This window comes from Harmonia axyridis, chromosome 2 (genome assembly GCF_914767665.1).
Source record: "Harmonia axyridis chromosome 2, icHarAxyr1.1, whole genome shotgun sequence".
NCBI classification, from domain to species: Eukaryota; Metazoa; Arthropoda; class Insecta; order Coleoptera; family Coccinellidae; genus Harmonia; species Harmonia axyridis.
The window spans coordinates 60,191,071-60,212,278 of NC_059502.1; the positions used below are offsets into that span (position 1 = coordinate 60,191,071).

The 21,208-nt window shown below is 35.9% G+C and overlaps 1 protein-coding gene across 8 annotated transcripts in view; it reads left to right on the top strand.

The window, feature by feature from the left end:
- LOC123673763 (tyrosine-protein kinase Abl) overlaps positions 1–21,208 on the top strand; it is an 87,990-nt gene that overhangs the window by 16,440 nt on the left and 50,342 nt on the right. For all 8 annotated transcript variants that reach the window (XR_006746542.1, XM_045608434.1, XM_045608435.1 and 5 more), the window contains exons 3-4: positions 11,088–11,348; positions 20,335–20,581. Coding sequence is in view for 7 of the 8 variants with exons in the window: in XM_045608434.1 (XP_045464390.1) it covers positions 11,088–11,348; positions 20,335–20,581 (508 nt within the window). In the remaining variant the exon portion in view is untranslated. The remainder of the gene's footprint in view (positions 1–11,087; positions 11,349–20,334; positions 20,582–21,208) is intronic.

Consider the following 21,208-nt stretch of genomic DNA (forward strand, 5'->3'; position numbering starts at 1 on the left):
TGGAATTTATGTGTTCCCAACGATTGAGGTCTGTGTTATCTCGGAGGTGCAAATATCGAAAGGACAGAATCGAACTAGCCCATTGTGGAACCGTCAAATGCTTATAATTTTTCACCGAATCTGGAAAAATGGTAAATAAAAAAAGTGTTTTATTCAATGAGAGGAGGCTATAGTTAAATTTATGGTAAAATTCGAAATATCTGAAATTTTGTGTTACACAGTGTGCTAATTATTTCAGGTAATTATTAATGTGCAATTTGACCAAATGTACTGAAACGGTCTCGTAGAGCTTGTTATGTAAATCGCTTAATGTTCTGCGGTAACCTTGAGTTGACCAGTTGTTCTTCTTGTTTCTGTATCCTCTACATGCAGACGTTATCGTTATTGCAGCACAATTAACTCATGATGGTTTTCGAATTGGACAAACTAACATATTTTATTCATTCATCAAAATCGCTAACATTGTGATAATAATTATTATTACGCTTATTATTTCGAAAGAGGTATCGAGATGCTTTCAGTGAGCATTGAATTTGGGACACCCTGTACAATGACAAAATAACAATAAGTAAACACCGAGGTGAATGCCAAGGTATCTCTTATTGAAGTGTCTTCATTGGATACAACTTTTCTATTGTAAAAACGGTGTCCCCTCTTAATAAAGGGTGCTTTTTAGAGCTATAGAACTTTAAATTGCAATAAAAAAACGATGGATTATTCGATTGACATGAATTTTATTTATCCGCAAGATAATCTTATGGCATTACATTTTAAATATGATTTCTGGCATATGACCGCCACGGCTGGCTCGGATGTAGTCCAATCTGGACGTCCAATTTTCGATGACTTTTTACAACATTTGTGGCCGTATATCGGCAATAACACGGCGAATGTTGTCTTCTAAATGGTCAAGGGTTTGTGCTTATCCGCATAGACTAATGACTTTACATAGCCCCACAGAAAGTAGTCTAGCGGTGTTGAATCACAAGATCTTGTAGGCCAATTCACAGGTCCAAAACGTTAAATTAGGCCGTCACCAAACGTGTCTTTCAATGAATCGATTGTGGCACGAGCTGTGTGACATGTTGCGCCGTCTTGTTGGAACCACAGCTCCTGGACATCATGGTTGTTCAATTTAGGAATGAACAAATTAGTAATCATGGCTCTATACCTATCACCATTGACTGTAACGTTCTGGCCATCATCGTGTTTGAAGAAGTACGGACCAATGATTCCACCATCCCATAAAGCGCACCAAACAGTCAGTTTTTCTGGATGTAACGGTGTTTCGACATACACTTGAGGATAAGCTTCACTCCAAATGCGGCAGATTTGTTTGTTGACGTAGCCATTCAACCAGAAGTGCGCTTCATCGCTAAACAAAATTCGCTTATGAAAATCGGGAACAACGGCAATCTCATTTTGGGCCCATTCGACGAATCTACGCCTTACTTGATGATCGTGAGTCTATTCATGATGAATTGCCAAACCAAATTGAGACTAAATCACTTGACAGCTGTTAAATCGGTCGCCATCTCGAACAGTAATGCCAACTTAAAGTTATATACCTCGAAAAAAACACCCGTTATATCCTAGAAATTGAAATTTTGTTGAATTGAAATTGAATTGAAATTTTGTGTATAAAGTGAAAGTAAATGAAGATCTTCAATTTCAAATGTGATAATTTCTGAAAAAAAGTTTCTGTGGTAGAGAAAAACGTGTGATGGAAAGTTATGTTTTGTAGTCATAGAGCATACGTGAAGAAAAGGATCTTTTTCTTGCCATAAAGGGCCAATATCGGGATTTTAGGAGGAAGGACACCTCATACCTTTTTCTAACCTCAAAATTGGTTTATGAAAAACGTTTCATTCGTAAAGAAGATTTTTCACGGAAAACGAGACTGTTGTATTTTGTGTAGGCTTTTTTACTCTGTCCCATCTTCACTTCAGGCACAGCACTATTAACTTTTCACCCAAAAGGGGGGAGTTGGACGGTCTCCCATAACTAGAAAATTTCTTTCCTAGACCGATACTCCTACTCCTGACCTTTTGCTTTGGAGTAAGCCCATAACTATACCAAATACCTATGTTACATTAAAATCGGATAAAAATTGTAGAATTGTAGAAACAAACGTCAGGTGCACCAAAATAATTCAAGCAGAATGTTGAAAAAAATTTAATATTTCATTGCAAAGGTCGGATTGAGGTGGGTATAGAATGACAATTCCGAGTTTCCTGCAAATTTAATGTGAACTCCAGAAGATTGAACACTAACTTTAGGAGCAAAGCAAAAGACGAGGAGGCATAGTGCCACGCCCATAGTTTTTTTCTATCCAAGATTCACTAAAACGGAAAAATAAATTATTATTATTGCTTTTCGAAAAAAAAACTTGTGTATAGCCACACCCAATATTCTCAATCCACGGAACTTGAAGTCAAAATAATTATCAACTACCCATGTTGGGCCGGTCGTTGAAAAATCATCTAGATGGTAGCAGATCTCATTCGTTATTCTTCTATAATTATTTCCTACCAACGATCTCAGGTCGGAAGGCGACTGATAGTGAACGACCTTCGAAGAACGCAGCTGAGTCAAGTTGGTGTGCAAAGACATGACGGATCATCCTATTCTCGATCTCCAGGCTATGAGGATGCTCACCACGATCAGAGTGACATCTCAGGGACGTCGGATTTGGTGACGATTCCCGGAAGGATACACTCGTAAAATGATTTCGGGACGTGATTGGGATGCTTAGAAGTTCGAAGAAATTTGGCACAGCCGGTTTGAGGATCAACGCTTGATTTTCTGGGAAATGTGTAACAGTTTTCTAATTCAACTTTGCTTGGAGCAGCTGATAAGATTCGTTCGCATAGTTTCGGCGTGTGTTGTTTCCTAAAAAAAATATTCTAAGGAAGCTTTGACTTTGTTTGCGTGAAGCAGATTCTTCATCTGCCTATTTATACTACATACATCTATGTCAAATGAGTACCGAGAATTGGTTAATGAAACAAAAAAATTATGAAAGCGCTGACGTGAAGTCGAGAGCTTCTGAGCGCTCGTCATTCAGGATCCAATATTCATGCGTATATAGTTATATACAGGGTGTTCCACCGCGATGGAAAACTAATAATAATTTTGTGCTGAAAATTATATTTGTATGAAAAAACTAGTGTAGATTTTCATTAAGAAAACTATCATCGCACCACTATATCTACACCACTGGATAATTTTGGCAGGAGACACTTAACTAATTCGAAACATTACATCATCAAGATTTCAAAACTTGAAAATTAAAACAATGAATGTAATAATACTAGAATTATAAGTAAAAAACTGATTTTTTTTCAAACTTTAACACTCTGCTTCTCGAAAACGAAGCTTGTTAGGATATATATTTTTAGGAAACTTTTTAATGAAAAGAGTTCTTCTATCCGACGAAAAACTTATTGCATTGAAATCTGGACCCCACATTTGAGTAGTGGAAAAATTAGGAATTTTAAATAATAGTGAGGATAATGTACCGGGTTTTTCACCATAATTTGACCCCCCCTTTAACTTTGTTTCTAAAAGAGGTACAAAAAAATGTTTTCTACAAAAGTTTCACGAAATCGACTAGTGTTTTTCAAAATGATTTCACAAAACGAAATATACAGAGTGGGCCACAAACTGATTGCAACTTCATTTTGTCAAATGGAACACCCTGTATATTTTTCCATATTTGACTAGCTCTTTTTCCCTTGATTTCGAATATATAACATATGTTTGGCCTTTCTCTCTTATTCTGAGTACCACAGAGTTTCAAATTTTAAGAACCACCTGACATGCTCAGTAATCAGTTTTCAAGTGGTAGGCTGCGATAACTCAAAATGCCCTTTTTTGAGTTATCTTGTTGGCAACGGTATGACATATAGTCAAATTGCCAGCGAGTTAACTCAAAAAAGGGCATTTCAAGAACAACCTGGCATGCTCAGTAATCAGTTTTCAAGTGGTAGGCTGCGATAACTCAAAATGCCCTTTTTTGAGTTATCTTGTTGGCAACGATATGACATATCGTCAAATTGCCAACGAGATAACTCAAAAAAGGGCATTTTGAGTTATCGCAGCCTTCCACTTGAAAACTGATTACTGAGCTTGCCAGGTGGTTCTTAAAATTTGAAACTCTGTAGTACTCAGAATAAGAGAGATAGGCCAAACATATGTTATATATTCGGAATCAGGGCAAAAAGAGCTAGTCAAATATAGAAAAATATACAGGGTGTTCTATTTGAAAAAATGAAGTTGCTATCAATATGTTGCCCACCCTATATACATTCCGTTTTGTGAAATAATTTTAAAAAATATTAGTCGATTTCGTGAAACTTTCGTAGAAAACATTTTTTTGTACCTATTTTATTAACAGAGTTAAAGGGGGGGTCAAATTATGGTGAAAAACCCGGTACCTATAGAATATGTAGATATAACTCCGAAATTATATTATTTAGGTATAGGGAATATTAAATAAAAAATATTCAATACTTCTTAAGTATTTCAGAAGGCAAAAAATGTACAGGGTAGTCCATTTGAACTAAGAAAGTTCATATTTGGGACTCACTCTGTATACTTCATTTATTTTAAAAATGGTTTTCGTCCTAGTGAGATATCTCGTCTTCTGCATCTTCGATTTCGATGAAATATATGATATATGTCCAGATTAGGTCGGAGGTAATTCCGTAGGAATTTGAGCTCTTTCGAACAAAGAGCCTCTGGTTGAGGAATAAGAGGTTCCATAGGAATAGGAATTTCAGCTCTCCCGTATATATGGTGGGCGTTGCGCAAGTGAAAATAACAGAAAATAATGTACTCTGCAGGGCCGATTTTAGGACCGGAGACGGGGAAGGATATAGTGCCACACCCGTTGGCTGAGTTTATGGGCGCTCGTTCCCCGAACCCATAGCTATAAATAATTTCGTTATAATGTTTGTAATTTTCGAATTTTGAGCCGGGAATATGGTCTCAAGCGATTAGGTTCAATTCACTGATGACGATTTTATCAATGAATTAGATTATGTCCATCCTGAAAATGTGGTTCTCGGATGCCGTGGTTAAGTTCGTTAAGAGTGATTACTACCGCGTGGCTTTCCGCGTATCAGTCAAACATTCATCTCCCCGCTGATTCCTCTGCGATGACCAAACTTTGTACGGTGCACGAAGTTGTACAGGGTGGGCAAATAAGCGAGGTAAGCGGCTATATCTCAGGATCCACTCATACTAGAGACTTGCGGTAAGACTTTTTACCACTAAAGTATACAAGAAAATACACTGGAAATTATTTTGAAGTTCATACCTCTACCGCTAAGGGGCGTAATAGCTAGAAAATGAATTTTACTCGAAAATGTTGCATATGAAGTTGAAGAAAAAATGTCATCACTGTAATCCTGTTTGAAGTGCATGTAACTTCAGTTTGGCTCAATATTTTTAAGCAAATTAGTTCTTCATGATAAATTTGTTTTTGCTGCTTTAGATAGGGGGCGCTTAGTCATAAATTCATTGTTTTGTTCATTTTACTTCGAGATTTCAAATGTAATGATAGGATTTTCTTAACATCAAATTTGCATGAAAAAACCTGCAGGTCGCAAAGCGATAGTTTCAGGCGTTCTGAAGTTATGGCCGAAAGAAGATATTCTTCAACTGATGCACTGCGAGAAACCAAATTGTGTCTTTAAGTTCTGACAGAAACAGAAATCCCATCAAAATTGTATGAAAAAACTAAAAGGTCGCAGAGCGATAGCTTCAGGCGTTCTGGAGTTATGGCCGAAAAAATATATTCTTCAACTGATGCACTGAAAAACTAAATTATGTCTTCTTTCGAGTTTCAGCCATAACTCCAGAACGCCTGAAGCTATCGCTTTGCGACCTTTTGATTTTTTCATACAAATTTTATGGGATTTCTGTTTCTGTCAGAACTTAAAGACACAATTTGGTTTTTCGCAGTGCATCAGTTGAAGAATATCTTCTTTCGGTCATAACTCCAGAACGCCAGAAACTATCGCTTTGCGACCTTCAGGTTTTGTCATGCAAATTTGATAGAACTTCTGTTCTGTGCATTATAACACAGTACTTCAATTTTTGTACTTTCATTTATATATATATGTATTATGTCATTTTGTTATAGGGAACATTAGATGAAAAATATTCAGTTTCCGAGATAAATGAGGCATTCCATACTTGGAAATCACTCTACATGTATTACTCCAAAATTATCTTCCGAGGTAATACAATAACATTTACAAATTAAACAATCTCAGCTTATCTTTTCTAAGGGGATATAAGGAAATAATTAAACTCGCCCACAGATCTTTAATCAGTTCACGTTCTGTCAGCGCTCTCGACACTGAAAGTACGAATACCTTTTGAAATATCACTTGTCAAGAATGTGAGATACTGAGATCTCGGTAAATTTACGTCTGCGCATACTCAATGTGTAAGTTATATACGAATCAGCTGAAATTCATTTTTACGGCCTCAACAGGATATAGATATATAGCTGGTTCTTGATATGATAAGGTGGACTGTATGAAATGATGATTAGAACCGTAATAACATATATTCTTTGAAAATACAGCAGCGATTGCACGAGTACTCAGAGTAATAAACATAGAGGGAGCATAATATGTAATACACGGTAAGCAAATTATGTCCTCAACATGATCAAATTTGGCATGAAGCGCGCGAAATGAAAACATATCAGTGATACGATATTTCACTCAATTCGCGAGTTTCTCCACAAAGAACATACTTATTATGTCCCATAGTGAAACAAGGTTTCATATTAACTCAAAATATATTGAAATAAATATCTAAATATATCAGAAATTCAGAAAACAAACTTCTAGCGCGACAAACGACGTGAAGCAACCGATGACACTAGGAGAGCAAAAGTTGCCAACTCTGGATTTCAGCAGGTAGATACAGAAAATAATGAATATTCTGCTTATTATAAATTCGACAATTACTTAGTAAAAATATTGGATTCCAAATATTTAAATTTGCATATTTAATCAGGAATCACCCAAATAAATATAATTCATTCAATATTATATGCATTCATAACGATATAGTAAAATTGTGGATTTGAAAAAATATCACAATCCGACAGCGTAATCTAACCACGTTGGGGACATGTAAAAATTGCATATACACCCTCCCTCTAACTATATTTATTACTCTATGCAGGAGTACAAATTTCTTAATGTCAATCTGACAAAACCTTCTTTTTTTTATTAAACAAAAACAAAACAATGGAACGGAATAGTTTATAGAATAAGAAAAGGTTAATTGAGGAATGCGATATACAGAGCAATATAATATGTCAAGGTTAATATTTCATTAAAATCGGAATTGAGAATGTTCTAAGAATTTGCGGCCACAGAACCAAAATATTCAGAAAGGTCGAAATGTATTTTGCGCACAGCAATCTGTCATCACAAAGCTTTCTCTACATTCGGTTGACTAGGAAGAAATTGTCAAAATGGGAACATACGACTTTCATAGTACTTACTGATAATCGTCATTTTCCAGATATTAGATAGGTATTTTAATTTCAATCAACATTCCAACTATATCTAGTTAGAATCGTCCAATGATCGATCGATTCCTTTTCGATCTATACCGTTATAAATTGGTTGTGAATCACTGCAATTTTTTTTAATCATTCAGAGAACAAGTTTATATAATATGGAATTCGACCAAAACGCCTTAATGAAATTAAAAACTAGGTTTTACCCACGAGTTCATCCGCTTAAAGACTTGTTTAAATTTTATCCGATTACATGAAATGAAACTAACGTTCTATGTTGAATTTAACACAAGAATAGCAAGAAAATGCAATTGATTTTCTCGAAGATTTTTGTCTTAGACATAATTGACAAAAATTTTCAATACGCCTGAGTGCATTTAATATTATAAAATATTGTAAATCCTGGAAAACTGCCTCTGTTGATGCACGAAGTTCTTTGGGACTGTTGTGTCTTTTACTGTAGTATAATATATGTATTAGGGAAAATGGACAGCAATTTGAAGAGTTTAATCTGTAAGATATTATGCAATGTTTATGAATTTTTGTATTATTTATTTGTTGCTATTAGGTAGGTACCTACGTTTTGTTTTTCACGTTAGTGATGAGTGGATTTTCTTTGTTTGCTTACTCTACTATAAATAAAAATTACAAATGAAAATTATCCAATTGATTCTCTTTTTATATTGGAAATCCATTGCCCATTAACAAAAAAATCATCATTATTTGATGTTTTAGTGTTTTTTTAACATTTCTGAACATCCTACCTACATAGTATCATACATCATTTTGAAGGGAAAAAAATAACGAATTCAACGAAGTAATGATATATAGGGTGTTCCATTAAAAAAAATATAGGTTTGTGTTGAATCTTCAAAACCATAACCCGAAAAAAAAATTTGAGTACGCCACTGGATTCTACGCAGAATTCTGATTCAGACGTAGTTTTTACCTCAGAATTATTGTTAATAACTTCGGAGATAAAGGAGGTGTCCGAAAAGTATCAATTTCCAAAATCACCCTGTATCTCTTGAACGGAAACAGTTATGCAAAATCTGATTAGACCAACTTGAGTTTCACGAAAAAGTAGGACAGGAACGTGAAAACCGCAAGGCTCTATCTTAAATAACAAGCGAGAAACCTGGCTGTCTCACCCAAAATGGGATGCACTGTACAGACAACCAGATAAATTTTTAGAAAATTATTTATGGGTTGGCACTTTTATATCGCTCAAACTTTATTCATTTATTGAACGAATGTTGAAGGTGGACAGGGTGGGCAAATTTCGATGTTTTAGCACAACTTTTAAACCAAAGGAGATAGACAAAATCTGATACCATATTCTCGGTCTCTTTTTCTGAGAAACTAACAAGTATTCATTTTTGGCCAACTTCTTTTGTTTTCGAGTTATAAGCGAAAATTGAAAAAATGACGATGTCAAAGAACATTTATATCTCCGCTAATACTGATGATAGAGCTCTGAAATTAAAACATCATATAGGCCCTTCTTTACGCAGAATCCAGTGGCGTGCTTGTTTTTTCAAAAGGGTCTCTAATTACGAAGCTATGACCCAAAGTTATGTTTTTCTAAATGGGAACACTAGATTTCTGTGCCATTCTTTGAAAGCTCAAATTTTTCCTGATTTCAAAAATATATAACATCATGGGGTTTGCATCAAAATAAATAACAGAAAATAGTCAAAAACCTTTTTTTATTTAACCATCCCAATATTTCTATGATTTCAATTATTGATGAGCACAAAAAAATTGAGCTTTCTATAACAAGAGCAGTGTCCTTCCGTCAATCTGATTATTTCTATGCTTTTCACTAATTTCTACAGAATTCGAATCTAATACCACTACAGCTACAGCCATCTATTGGAAAACAGCAGAAGCAAAGTTGTACACCTGATAGTAATCGGTATGCTGATCAAAATTCGTAATGTGCACAACCTCCATTTTCAACCTAAGACCCTCTACAGCTCCTCAAAGTCAAAAGTACACTTTCCGGTGCTTTAGTACAAAGCAGTTTGAACTCGTCTTCAAAGCGTTTCCTTTCACTGTCCACCCCTTACTCGAATCAAATCCTACATTCTATACCATCACCAATACTTGAGATTCTCTTTTGTATAGGTGTTACGTCGTGACCCATATTTCGATTATATTTATAAGTTACCCTATGGCAAAATTTGTCAAGAGAAAATAAAGTGATGAGAATTGTCAGTATTTTTTTCTCTTCAATGAATGTGATAGAAGAATTTAGAATTTGATTGAGGAAAGGGGCAGGCAGTGAAAAGAAACGCTTTGAATATGAATTGAAACTGTTATGCATCAACACACCGAAAAGCTTTGGAGGCTCTAGGGAGTTTAAAATGGAGGATTCAGTGCCTATTAAGAGTTTTGATCAGCATACCGAATACCTTCTATCTTTTCGCAAAGTTTTAGCGAATTTAGCTGGGAGCCATTTTCCATTACGACTTGGCGGGTGCCTTAAATGTACAACTTTAAGACACGCCCTGTAGTGTAGGTAGATTGATCCGTATTAAATAAATAATAATACACTGCTGATTTCCACAAAATTTTGTGGAAATCAGCAGTGTATTATTATTTATTTAAAATGAATTTCCATCAAGTGAAGACCGAATCAATCAAATATTTGATCCGTATTGATCTTATTTTTTCGAGAACACTATCTCTAAATTGTAATGGCAGAAAGTGTGAAATCAGAATCTGAAACATTCAATTCAACAAAAAATGACTTGTTTTCTTATCCTCAATAGTATCGGAAATATGAAATTTTCAATTGATCCTCATTGATCTTATTTTTTCGAAAACACTATCTCCAAATTGTAATGGCAGAAAGTGAAAAATCAGAATCTGAAACATTCAATTCAACGAAAAATGACTCGTTTTCTTATCCTCAATAGTATCGGAAATATGAAATTTTCAATTGATCCGCATTGATCTTATTTTTTCGAGAACACTATCTCTAAATTGTAATGGCAGAAAGTGTGAAATCAGACTCTGAAACATTCAATTCAACAAAAAATGACTTGTTTTCTTATCCTCAATAGTATCGGAAATATGAAATTTTCAATTGATCCGCATTGATCTTATTTTTTCGAGAACACTATCTCTAAATTGTAATGGCAGAAAGTGTGAAATCAGAATCTGAAACATTCAATTCAACAAAAAATGACTTGTTTTCTTATCCTCAAAAGTATCGGAAATATGAAATTTTCAATATTCTTAGAATCACTCTGTGTAACTGATCTTCATCCACACACTTCCATAGCCCACTGGTTAGAGCATCATGTCGTGAACATTGAGAGGTAGCTTGCTCCAAGCTCTGGTACCAAGAATATGAATTTTATTTTATAAAATTGAAATAAAATAATAAACCATACTGTAAATTTTGCAGTGTTTTTTTTTTCAAACACATCTGGCACTTTAATTGAACATTAGTTGCACTGTAGATATTCGAAAATCCGAATGCATCGAATTCATTTTAAATAGCTTCTATTTGATTTTTCAGAGGCGTTATTACAGAGCCGTCCTCTTCCTCACATTCCTAGTTTACCAGAAAGTGATCCACCAGGTACACTCAGTAGCTCCGGCCTCGGCACCCTCAACAGTTCGTCTTCGGGGGCAGCCACTACGCCCCTATCCTTCGAAACTGCCAACAGATGGACCTCCAAAGAAAACCTGCTGGCTCAAGAGGAGAACGATCCTCAGCTATTCGTAGCTCTCTATGATTTTCAAGCTGGCGGGGAGAATCAACTCAGTCTGAAAAAAGGTAAAACACATATCGCCGAAACTTTACACGATAATACATAAATCGAAGTGAAAAGGAAGGGCAACATATCTAGTCCACAAACGTCAACTTAACTCAGTCATGAAATTTCGCAAAATGCCCTAATGAAGGGTGTTTTTTTAGAGCTATAGAACTTTAAATTGCAATAAAACAACGATGGATTATTAGATTGACATGAATTTATTCATCCGCAAGATAATCTTGTGGCATTACATTTTGAATATGATTTCTGGCATATGACCGCCAAGGCTGGCTCGGATGTAGTCCAATCTGGACGTCCAATTTTCGATGACTTTTTCCAACATTTGTGGCCGTATATCGGCAATAACACGGCGAATGTTGTCTTTCAAATGGTCAAGGGTTTGTGGCTTATCCGGATAGACCAATGACTTTACATAGTCCCACAGAAAGTAGTCTAGCGGTGTTGAATCACAAGATCTTGGAGGCTAATTCACAGGTCCAAAACGTGAAATTAGGCGGTCATCAAACGTTTCTTTCAATAAATCGATTGTGGCACGAGCTGTGTGACATGTTGCGCCGTCTTGTTGGAACCACAGCTCCTGGACATCATGGTTGTTCAATTCAGGAATGAAAAAGTTAGTAATCGTGGCTCTATACCGATCACCATTGACTGTAACGTTCTGGCCATCATCGTTTTTGAAGAAGTACGGACCAATGATTCCACCAGCCCATAAAGCGCACCAAACAGTCAGTTTTTCTGGATGTAACGGTGTTTCGATATACACTTCAGGATTAGCTTCACTCCAAATGCGGCAGTTTTGTTCGTTGACGTAGCCATTCAACCAGAAGTGCGCTTCATCGCTAAACGAAATGAAATAGACGTAGTGCGCGATACGTATTCCGCACAGAACCATTATTTTCGAAATGAAATTGCACTATTTGCAAGCGTTGTTCAGGCGTGATTCTATTCATGATGAATTGCCAAACCAAACTGAGAATAAATCACTTGACAGGTGTTAAATCGGTCGCCATCTTGAACAGTAATGCCAACTTAAAGTTATATACCTCAAAAAAAAAAACACCCGTTACTACGGAATTTGTGATCTAGCCCACAGTGAAGATGGAAATTGATTACTGAGACCAGTTAAATTAATAGACCTTCAAATATTCTACGAGGGGGTAACAACAAGTTCCTAAATTTACCAAAAGAATTGATACTACATTTTTCAAATTGTAGTTCAGAAAAACAAAGTTCAATTTCAGAAAAGGTAACCTGCATTTCAGAATAGAAAATTATAATTCAGAAAAGGAAAATTGGATTTGAGAATATAGTTAATTTAATTTCAGAAAAACGAAATTGAAATTCAGATTAGGAAGTTGGAATTCGAAAAAATAAAGTTGTAATTCAGAATAGTATATTGAAATTCAGAAACTGCAAACCATAAACCAGCAACAACTATTTCTTGTTCGGGAGAATACAGCTGTATTCGAAGGTAATCAGTTCCAGCGAATAACGAGAGTTTTAATATTGAGAATATTCCGTGGAAAATACCGAGACATCTAATTTCTCAGTTTGACCGGGCAAGAATTGTAGCCGACAGCCGTAGATGAAGATGTTTTGTCGAACCGCCAGATTGCGCAACGTTTGAATATACCACGGACTCCAATAAGGCGCATAGTGGCCCTTTTCCTGTAAACCGGCAGCATTGCCCGGAGACCGGTGCCTGGTCGACCCAGAGTAACATCTTTTACAATTCAGATTTTTTCTCATTTCACCTATTTTGTGTCATCTTGTATAAAGCAAAGAGTAATAAACAAATATTTTCTATCAAATATATTGCAGTTGAAATAGAGGAAAATATTCATCTCATTTCCAGAACACAGATTGTTTATTTCTTCAGAAACCTAGGAGGGCGAAACTTTTGACGATATGTGTATTTTCTTAAATCAATTTTTCCTTCTCTGAATTTCAAATTTCCTATTCTGAATAGCAACTTCCAATTCTGAACTCCCATCTTTTGAAATTCACTTTGCTTTTCTCAATTACATTTTAAGCTTTCTGAATTACAATTGGAAAAGTTGTTGCTCTCCAACAAAGGTCTGTAGAACATTCCAGTGCTTTTAGTTCTCCATAAAGTAATGTGGTTGATATAAATAAGAGTCACAGATCTGAACGTATATTTCTATGAAACCATCAGTGACGCGTCGCTTGAGCTCAGGCTTAGGCATTATATACGGTGTAATAAAAAGAAATCCATTATTTTTGCATTGAAAACAAGGCTTTAATTACCATAGTTAGAATGATCCGATTTAGGTCGAATATGCGCCGCTTTGTTCCATAACCTGTTGCCATTTTAAAGGTAATATTATGCTTCTCTCATGAAAACCCTCGTCCTCATTGTAAAAAATTCGAGATAGTCGGTTTTCACAAGAATCTGTTGAATGGACGAGAACATATGGCAAACACTTGGTGTCAAGTCCGGACTATAAGGTGGATGCATAGGAACCTCCCAACCAAGCTCTCGGATCTTCTGGCGAGTCACTATCGATTTGTGTGGCCTGGCGTTTTCCTGATGGAACATAATTTCTCCCGTATTGGCCAAAGCTGGCCGCTTGTGGGCGATTGCTTCCTTCTGACAGTCCAATTGTTGACAGTACAGTTGCGAGTAAACATTTGTGCCATAGGAGAGAAGCCTCACCAAACACATAGCAAAACCTTCCTGGCTGTCAATCCAATCTTGGCCACCGTTTGGCGGGCTCATCGCTTTTCGACCATAACCGTTTTCGCTTGACGTTGTCGTAAGTGACCAACTTTTCATCCCGGTCACCAAACGCTTCAAAAATGGGTCAATTTTGTTGCAATTCAGGAGCGATTCGAATATAGAAATTCGGTCCATGAGATTTTTTTTTCCGTTAACTGGTTTGGTACTCATACATCGAGCTTTTTCTTGTGACTGCCTTATGCAAATGGTTCCCAACGGTTTTCGTGCAATCATTGCTTACATGACGGTCATCTCAATGATGTCCATGATTTTATCGACATTCTCGACAATTGGCAGAATCGACGAAACCGAAATTGCGCGTGATTGACTGATACAGTATCAGAACCATAAACACTGTTCACATTTTAGGCCGCCTGGTTTGCATTTTCTCCTTCATCTAATGAAAACTGAAAAGAATAGCGTATTTTCTGTTTGCTAGTGTCCATCTTTTACGCGCGCTCAAACTAAACTGAGTCAACTAATCACAAAACTCAGAAAAGTTTTTGTAAATCTATTCTTTTTAACGCCATCTTGTGGAACCCGATCGGACTTATACCACGCGAGATACAGATAACTAAATCCATCTCTTGGAAATATAAAGAATTTTTTTGATACACCTTATATATACTAATATGTAGATCAGTACTAAATCTTGAGACTGTCAATTTCAACTTAACAAGATGATAATTAATATTTCAAATGGTGGATGCACAATATTATTATTCAAATTTTACAGCCCTTATTTAAGTTTTATAAAACAAAAATCTATATGGAATGTATGTACCTATAGGTTCGTTAGGTTTCTTATTGTAGGGTAAATGTAGGCAATGGGAATCAGTAGGCAATGGTAATCACCCCAAAATAACAAAAATCGAGCGCGAACCACCGATGCCAACATAACTAAACGATAGCTATACGCCATTCCTGTTCGCAGCCGGTAATTCACTCAGTTCGAGCGATGCGTAGGAGTGAGACGGGTGTGAGAAGGTTTCGTGTTATTTTCATCTAATTTTTCGAGTTGATAAATCCGAAGGTAAGTCACAAAATAATAAATATTTATTTCTGTACATGCAAAGTGTAACAGTCGTAGCATTTTAGTGTCCAATTCAACAGCTATATTGTTGTTATAACCTATATTATATTTGCCAGGGTTCTTTCCCCCGCTTTTTGCCTATGTAGGTAATCGGAATCGGGTGATCCCAATTACCTACATAGTGATCCCCATTGCCCACACTACTTAATCTCGGTAAAACAGTATGATTTTTTGTTTTTAGATGCCGAAAGTACGTCCTAGAACGACTAATAAAGCTAACTGGACTATGGAGGACCTGCAAAGGGCTATAAAGCTCATCGTCGAACAAAATTATTCTATAAGAAATGCCGCGAAGACCATGAATATTCCATTTGCCAGTCTTTACAAGAGGTACAAAAAAAAATTTGATAAGGCACCTCGTCTCGGCCGTCAAACTGTCTTCACTCCTGAAATGGAGAAAGAATTCGCGGACATAATCAAGAAAATGGCCAACATATTCTACGGCTGCACCCCAAATCAAATAAAAAGAGCAGCGTTTGAATACGCTGAAGCCCTAAATCTGAAACACGATTTTAATAAGAGTACAAGATTGGCTGGTCGAGTTTGGTTTGAGGGATTCATTGCCAGAAATAATATTTCTGTAAGGAAGCCCGAAGCTACTAGCATCAATAGAGTTACAGCCTTTAACAAGACTGAAGTTGGACGATTCTACAATCTGCTAGAGGAACTAATGGAGAAGTACAAATTTTTGGCTAAAAATATTTACAATTGTGATGAAACCGGCATCTCTACCGTCCAAGAGCCTGAAAGAGTATTAACTGCAACGGGACAAAAGAGAGTAGGGTCCATAACAAGTTGGGAGAGGGGTAAGAATATCACTATGCTCTGCGCTATGAGTGCTGGAGGTGGATATGTCCCGCCGATGTTCATTTTTCCCCGAAAGAGGATGACCCCGACTCTTGAAAAGGATGGACCAACAGGAGCAATATACAAATGTTCGGACAATGGATGGATAAATGAAGAACTTTTCCTTCAATGGCTCAAACATTTTACCCAGTACGCCAAACCTTCTGCAGAAGAGCCGATACTATTAATACTGGACAATCATGCTAGCCACAGTTCACTGGCCATCTTTGAGTATTGTAAGGAAAACTATGTCCATATGCTATCTCTTCCACCCCATACCTCTCATCGCATGCAGCCATTAGAGGTGTCCTTTTTTGGTCCATTCAAAGCTGCATATAGAAGAGAATGCGATTTATTCATGAAGAGCCAACTTTTACAAAGAATAACACCCTATGATGTTGCTTCGTTGGTCAAAAAAGCGTTCTCTAATGTTGCCTCCATGAGTAAGGCCGAAGCAGGATTCAAAGCAACGGGCATATTTCCGATAAATTCCAATGTTTTTTCAGATGAAGACTTTATAGAAGCTGAAGTCCTACAGTCAGAGGCAATCGTTGTTCAAGATCTTGCTGACTCTATTTTAGGATCGCCTTCTGTTGGTGCTGTTGCCTCCGTATCATCCATAACAGCTACTATCGAGCTAGAACAAAATAGTCCTATTCCAAGTACATCCACATATTGTCCCACTACATCTGAACGAGTGACTACACGGTTGTCTCAATTTGATATACCATCAACATCTAAGGATCTGACAAGTGTTCAAAATTTCATTCAAATGCCTAAGAAAGTAACAGTTGCCAAGAAAAGACAAGGAAGACAAAAACAGCACGCAACGATTTTAACATCTACACCTATCAAAGACGCCCTAGTTGAAAAAGAAAATAAAAAGAAGGCCAAAGCTTTGAAAACTCAAGGAAAAGGAAAAGGAATAGGGAAGAAAAGCAAGCCACAGGAGATCCGTCGTGAGAAGGTAAAGAAGAAAATACTGCAGGACTCCAATGATACTTCGATGTCAGACGTGAATACGGATGAGTTATGCCAGGATGACGAAAACGATGATACAGAAGATGCAAGCAACTTGTGTCTTGTATGTGGTGAATTTGGACGAAACAATGAAACATGGTACCGATGCACTTCTTGTGGGCACTGGGCTCATGCCGATTGTACTGGATGGGACTCTGCGTACAATTATGTGTGTGATATGTGTTGATCACCATTGTCCACATGCTGATCACCATTGCCAACCGGTGTTGACAATTGTGATCAAACTGATATTTTTTTAAATTTTATATTGTACCAAAACTAATAAGCCAAAGTGATTAAAGTTGATCTCAGTTGATAGTATAGTAAGTAAAGTTTATAATAAGAACAGAGCAATAAATAGTTGATTCATATATTTGATTTTATTTTCATTTTCGCTTAAGTGATCCCCATTACCTACATTTACCCTAAACTTGTAATTCAGATCACAAACGAAATACGTTGAATTTTTGTCTTCATTGTGATAATAGGTTCCTACATTTTGTGAAAAATTTTATTGAAATAAAAATACAAGAATTACAAGAACGATCATAGATGCGTAAAAATTACAAGAGACAAGAAATATTTTGAACAAAATATATAATTCATTTCATATTTTAGAATCCACCAGCGGCGTACTCCAAAAAAGATTATGAGGCGAAAAAGGATTTAACCCTGAAAAAATATCCCCATGTAGCTTTTTACAATCACTCGGCATACTGGATGATGTAAACCCTAAAGCGTAACCTATGTTTCAAATTTGATCTCAATATCTCAAAAACTGAAAAAGCTATGAAGCAAAAAATAAAAAAATCTTGAAACTTTAACGCTCTGTAGTTCGATAACGAAGCGTTTACTGACACATATTCATGGAAAAAGTCTTATTTCGACCTGAAAAAACGCCCCTGAAATAATGATACTGAATTTTGAATCACCTGTATAATCAACTACCGTTGATCGGGCTTATTGCTCGTTGTGAATCACAATCATTTATACATGAAGTCAAGGGTCAGGAAAATTATTGACATCCTTTAAAAATGTTTTAAATTATAAATTGTTCAATTTATACCAAAAACAGCGATATGAAAACATAGCTGACCGTATTATTTTAAGCTTACACAAGATTAGAGTTAACTTTCGTCCTAAATGAACTCGAGATGAATACTGTCTTTGTATAAAATATGACAATACCAAAGCAGACTCTCGGTTATAATTTTTTAATTAAAATCCTATTAAGATCTTTCATGCAATCGCCTTTATATATTACTCAAAAAATCTGTCACTCAGTCTGTGATATTTCTGTCGAATACTCTGTTCCTAACCTAACAATATTCAATACGAAAAATTTTTCAATAACGTAACACCCTGCTTTGCAGCTTTGTATTTGGCGCTGAACCTTCAGGGGAGTCGTAGAAAGATTGGGTTGGTTTCATTCGGGAAGGGAGGTCCTAAAGTTTTGTTTGCCACATAAAGATAATGAAAGGGGACATAAAATATCAAGGTGTATTGGAGCCTGGCGCCGGGATTTCGAAACATCTGAAGATATTGAACCCCGGAGATGTGACAACGCCTTTCTCTTGATTCAAAAAAGGCTCTGGAAAATATTACTTTCATTTTTTTTTATTTCGGTTGCAAATGTCACCGACTACTGATTTTACCTGCCCTTTATCAGAATCACTTTGAAGAATTAAAAGAAAGTCTCTTTCATAAGATTTTGATTGCAAATCAATAGATTTATACAGGGCCGGCGTTAGGGGTTAAACAGTGAAGCGACAGTTTCAGACGCCTATATTTGAGGGGCGGAAATTCGGCCCAGTTTGCTGGTCGCCTTTTCATATTTCAACCTTGATACTTCAAAACAGGATAAGGTTGCTTCGCTCCTCTGCGTTTGTCAACATTCTCTGTAATAAAAATCTCTAAGCCGCCTGTACATACATATAAACAGAATTAACTATTACCCTCATTGAAAGAAGAATAAAGTCATTATGTATTTCACATAGACGAAAAACGGCACTACCTTCGCTTTTGAATTATTTGGAGGCACTTCCAACATATGGAAAATTCTTACGATTTTGCATTCGAAACTGGTAATTGTTAAATGCCTAATATTTTCAGCGGAATATATGCTTGTTTTCGAAGCTATACTGAAACTTTGCATACCCTACCGTCCTTTATATTTTGTGGTGTGATAGGTAATCATTCGTTGATCGAACGCAGTATCATTTGGATGTAAAAATCAGATATAGTAATGGACTAGTTTAGTGATGTTGATAATACTATATTCGACACGATAGAATTGAAATATAGAGCAAAACTGATAAAGCAGTGAACAAATTTTGAAAATCCATCAATAAATGACTAAGAAATAGATTATTTAAATTTATGTATTTCAGCGCGGAACGTCTTTGGTCTCTACTCGTCTTTGACGTCACGCCACTTGCCTGTGATCGCTACACCATAAATAACGTTTAAATACTTAGCCGCGCCAAGGCTCTCGCGCCGTTTGTAGTTGTACAGTGTAGTTTTAACTCGAGTTTTGTTTTTATGTCACCATAATGGAAGAAGGCTTCGTGAAAGGACAAAGTTATTTTTACTCAATAACTTATTTCAAACCAACTTACACCTTAGTATTTTACTATCAGAAATAGACAGCTAGTACTGATAGGTACTTACATCAAAATGATCTTCACACACATATGAAGTAGTTTTAGGTCACGCCTCATTAATTTGCACCACTTCTTCCTTTGATTCATGTCATTTGGTACATGAAAAAACAATTTATTGGGGTTTTCAATTGTCGTGCTTGCACACATAGGCACAATACAATATTTGTAGGTTTTTATTTCAGCCATCGTGTAACGAACAAAACACGACACGAACTGCACAAGTGATTTTACACCAATGAATTCGTAAGCACTCTGCGAATACCAGTCTCCTCGTGTAAGTGGCGTGACGTCACACACTAGACTATGAAATTATTCTTCCAAGCGCAACTTCAAAGTCCCATAACTTTTTCATTTCTAGAGATATTTCAATGATTCTTCCACATTTTTGTTTCATTTTACTTAAATTTTTAGAATGAATCCTCAACAAAAAAATGAAAACTAGTCCATTGCGCATTTTTCATCAGCGTTCAATATTCTTCATTCACTTGAATTTAATTTTTTAGACTCGATTGGAAGATCGAGAATTTTCTATTTTGACGTCAAAACTATAGATCTAACTTTGACTGATTAGCACCATCTCAAAAGATTAACATTTTCAATTAATATTCCTCATTTTTCAACAGGTGAACAAGTTCGAATTCTGAGCTATAACAAGAGTGGTGAATGGTGTGAAGCACACTCTTCAACTAATCAAATTGGATGGGTGCCATCCAATTATGTAACCGCAGTCAATTCCTTAGAGAAGCATTCATGGTACCACGGTCCTATATCAAGAAATGCTGCTGAATATTTATTAAGTTCTGGTATCAATGGCAGTTTTTTGGTGAGGGAATCCGAAAGTAGTCCTGGCCAAAGAAGTATATCGTTAAGGTAATAAAAAAATTGTTTACTTTGAAATGATCGTAATGAATTATGTTAATTGGAAAATTAAACTGCAAAGACAATATTTTTACAGGAAAATTGTCTTGAATATTAAATTAAAATCTTTTTCATTGCTGATTATTGAATTGTGAATCGTTGAATTGAATTATCAAAATGAATTTACGCTTCATTATATGTAGTTAGATTGTGTTAGGTTTGTTTTAGTGAAATTTTAACTTATAATATAATCATATGGAAAATTACAATTTCTTCCAATTGAATTGGAAATTTTGAATTTGAAATTATTAACTGAAAAAGAAGTGATTCAAGTCATTTTTTCAAGCCTTATCTCATAGAAAACTGTGGGTTCTTCCTCAGCCCAGGCGTTGTGCTAGTTGGAAGGAGTGTATGTGTGAAAATGTTTCATCATTTGATTTCGAACTTTACAATCGAAATGATTCTATTGTTATCTATTTATCAATAGAAAAGTGGCTTTCTGATTTTGTTGTTGATTGAGAAAGAAAGATTGTGTTAGACTAATCGCACAAGGAATAGTTCTTAGTGTCATATACATTTTTTTCTTGAAAATAGGTTTTGCAGTGATCAAATCACAATAATTGAAATTTTTAAATCATG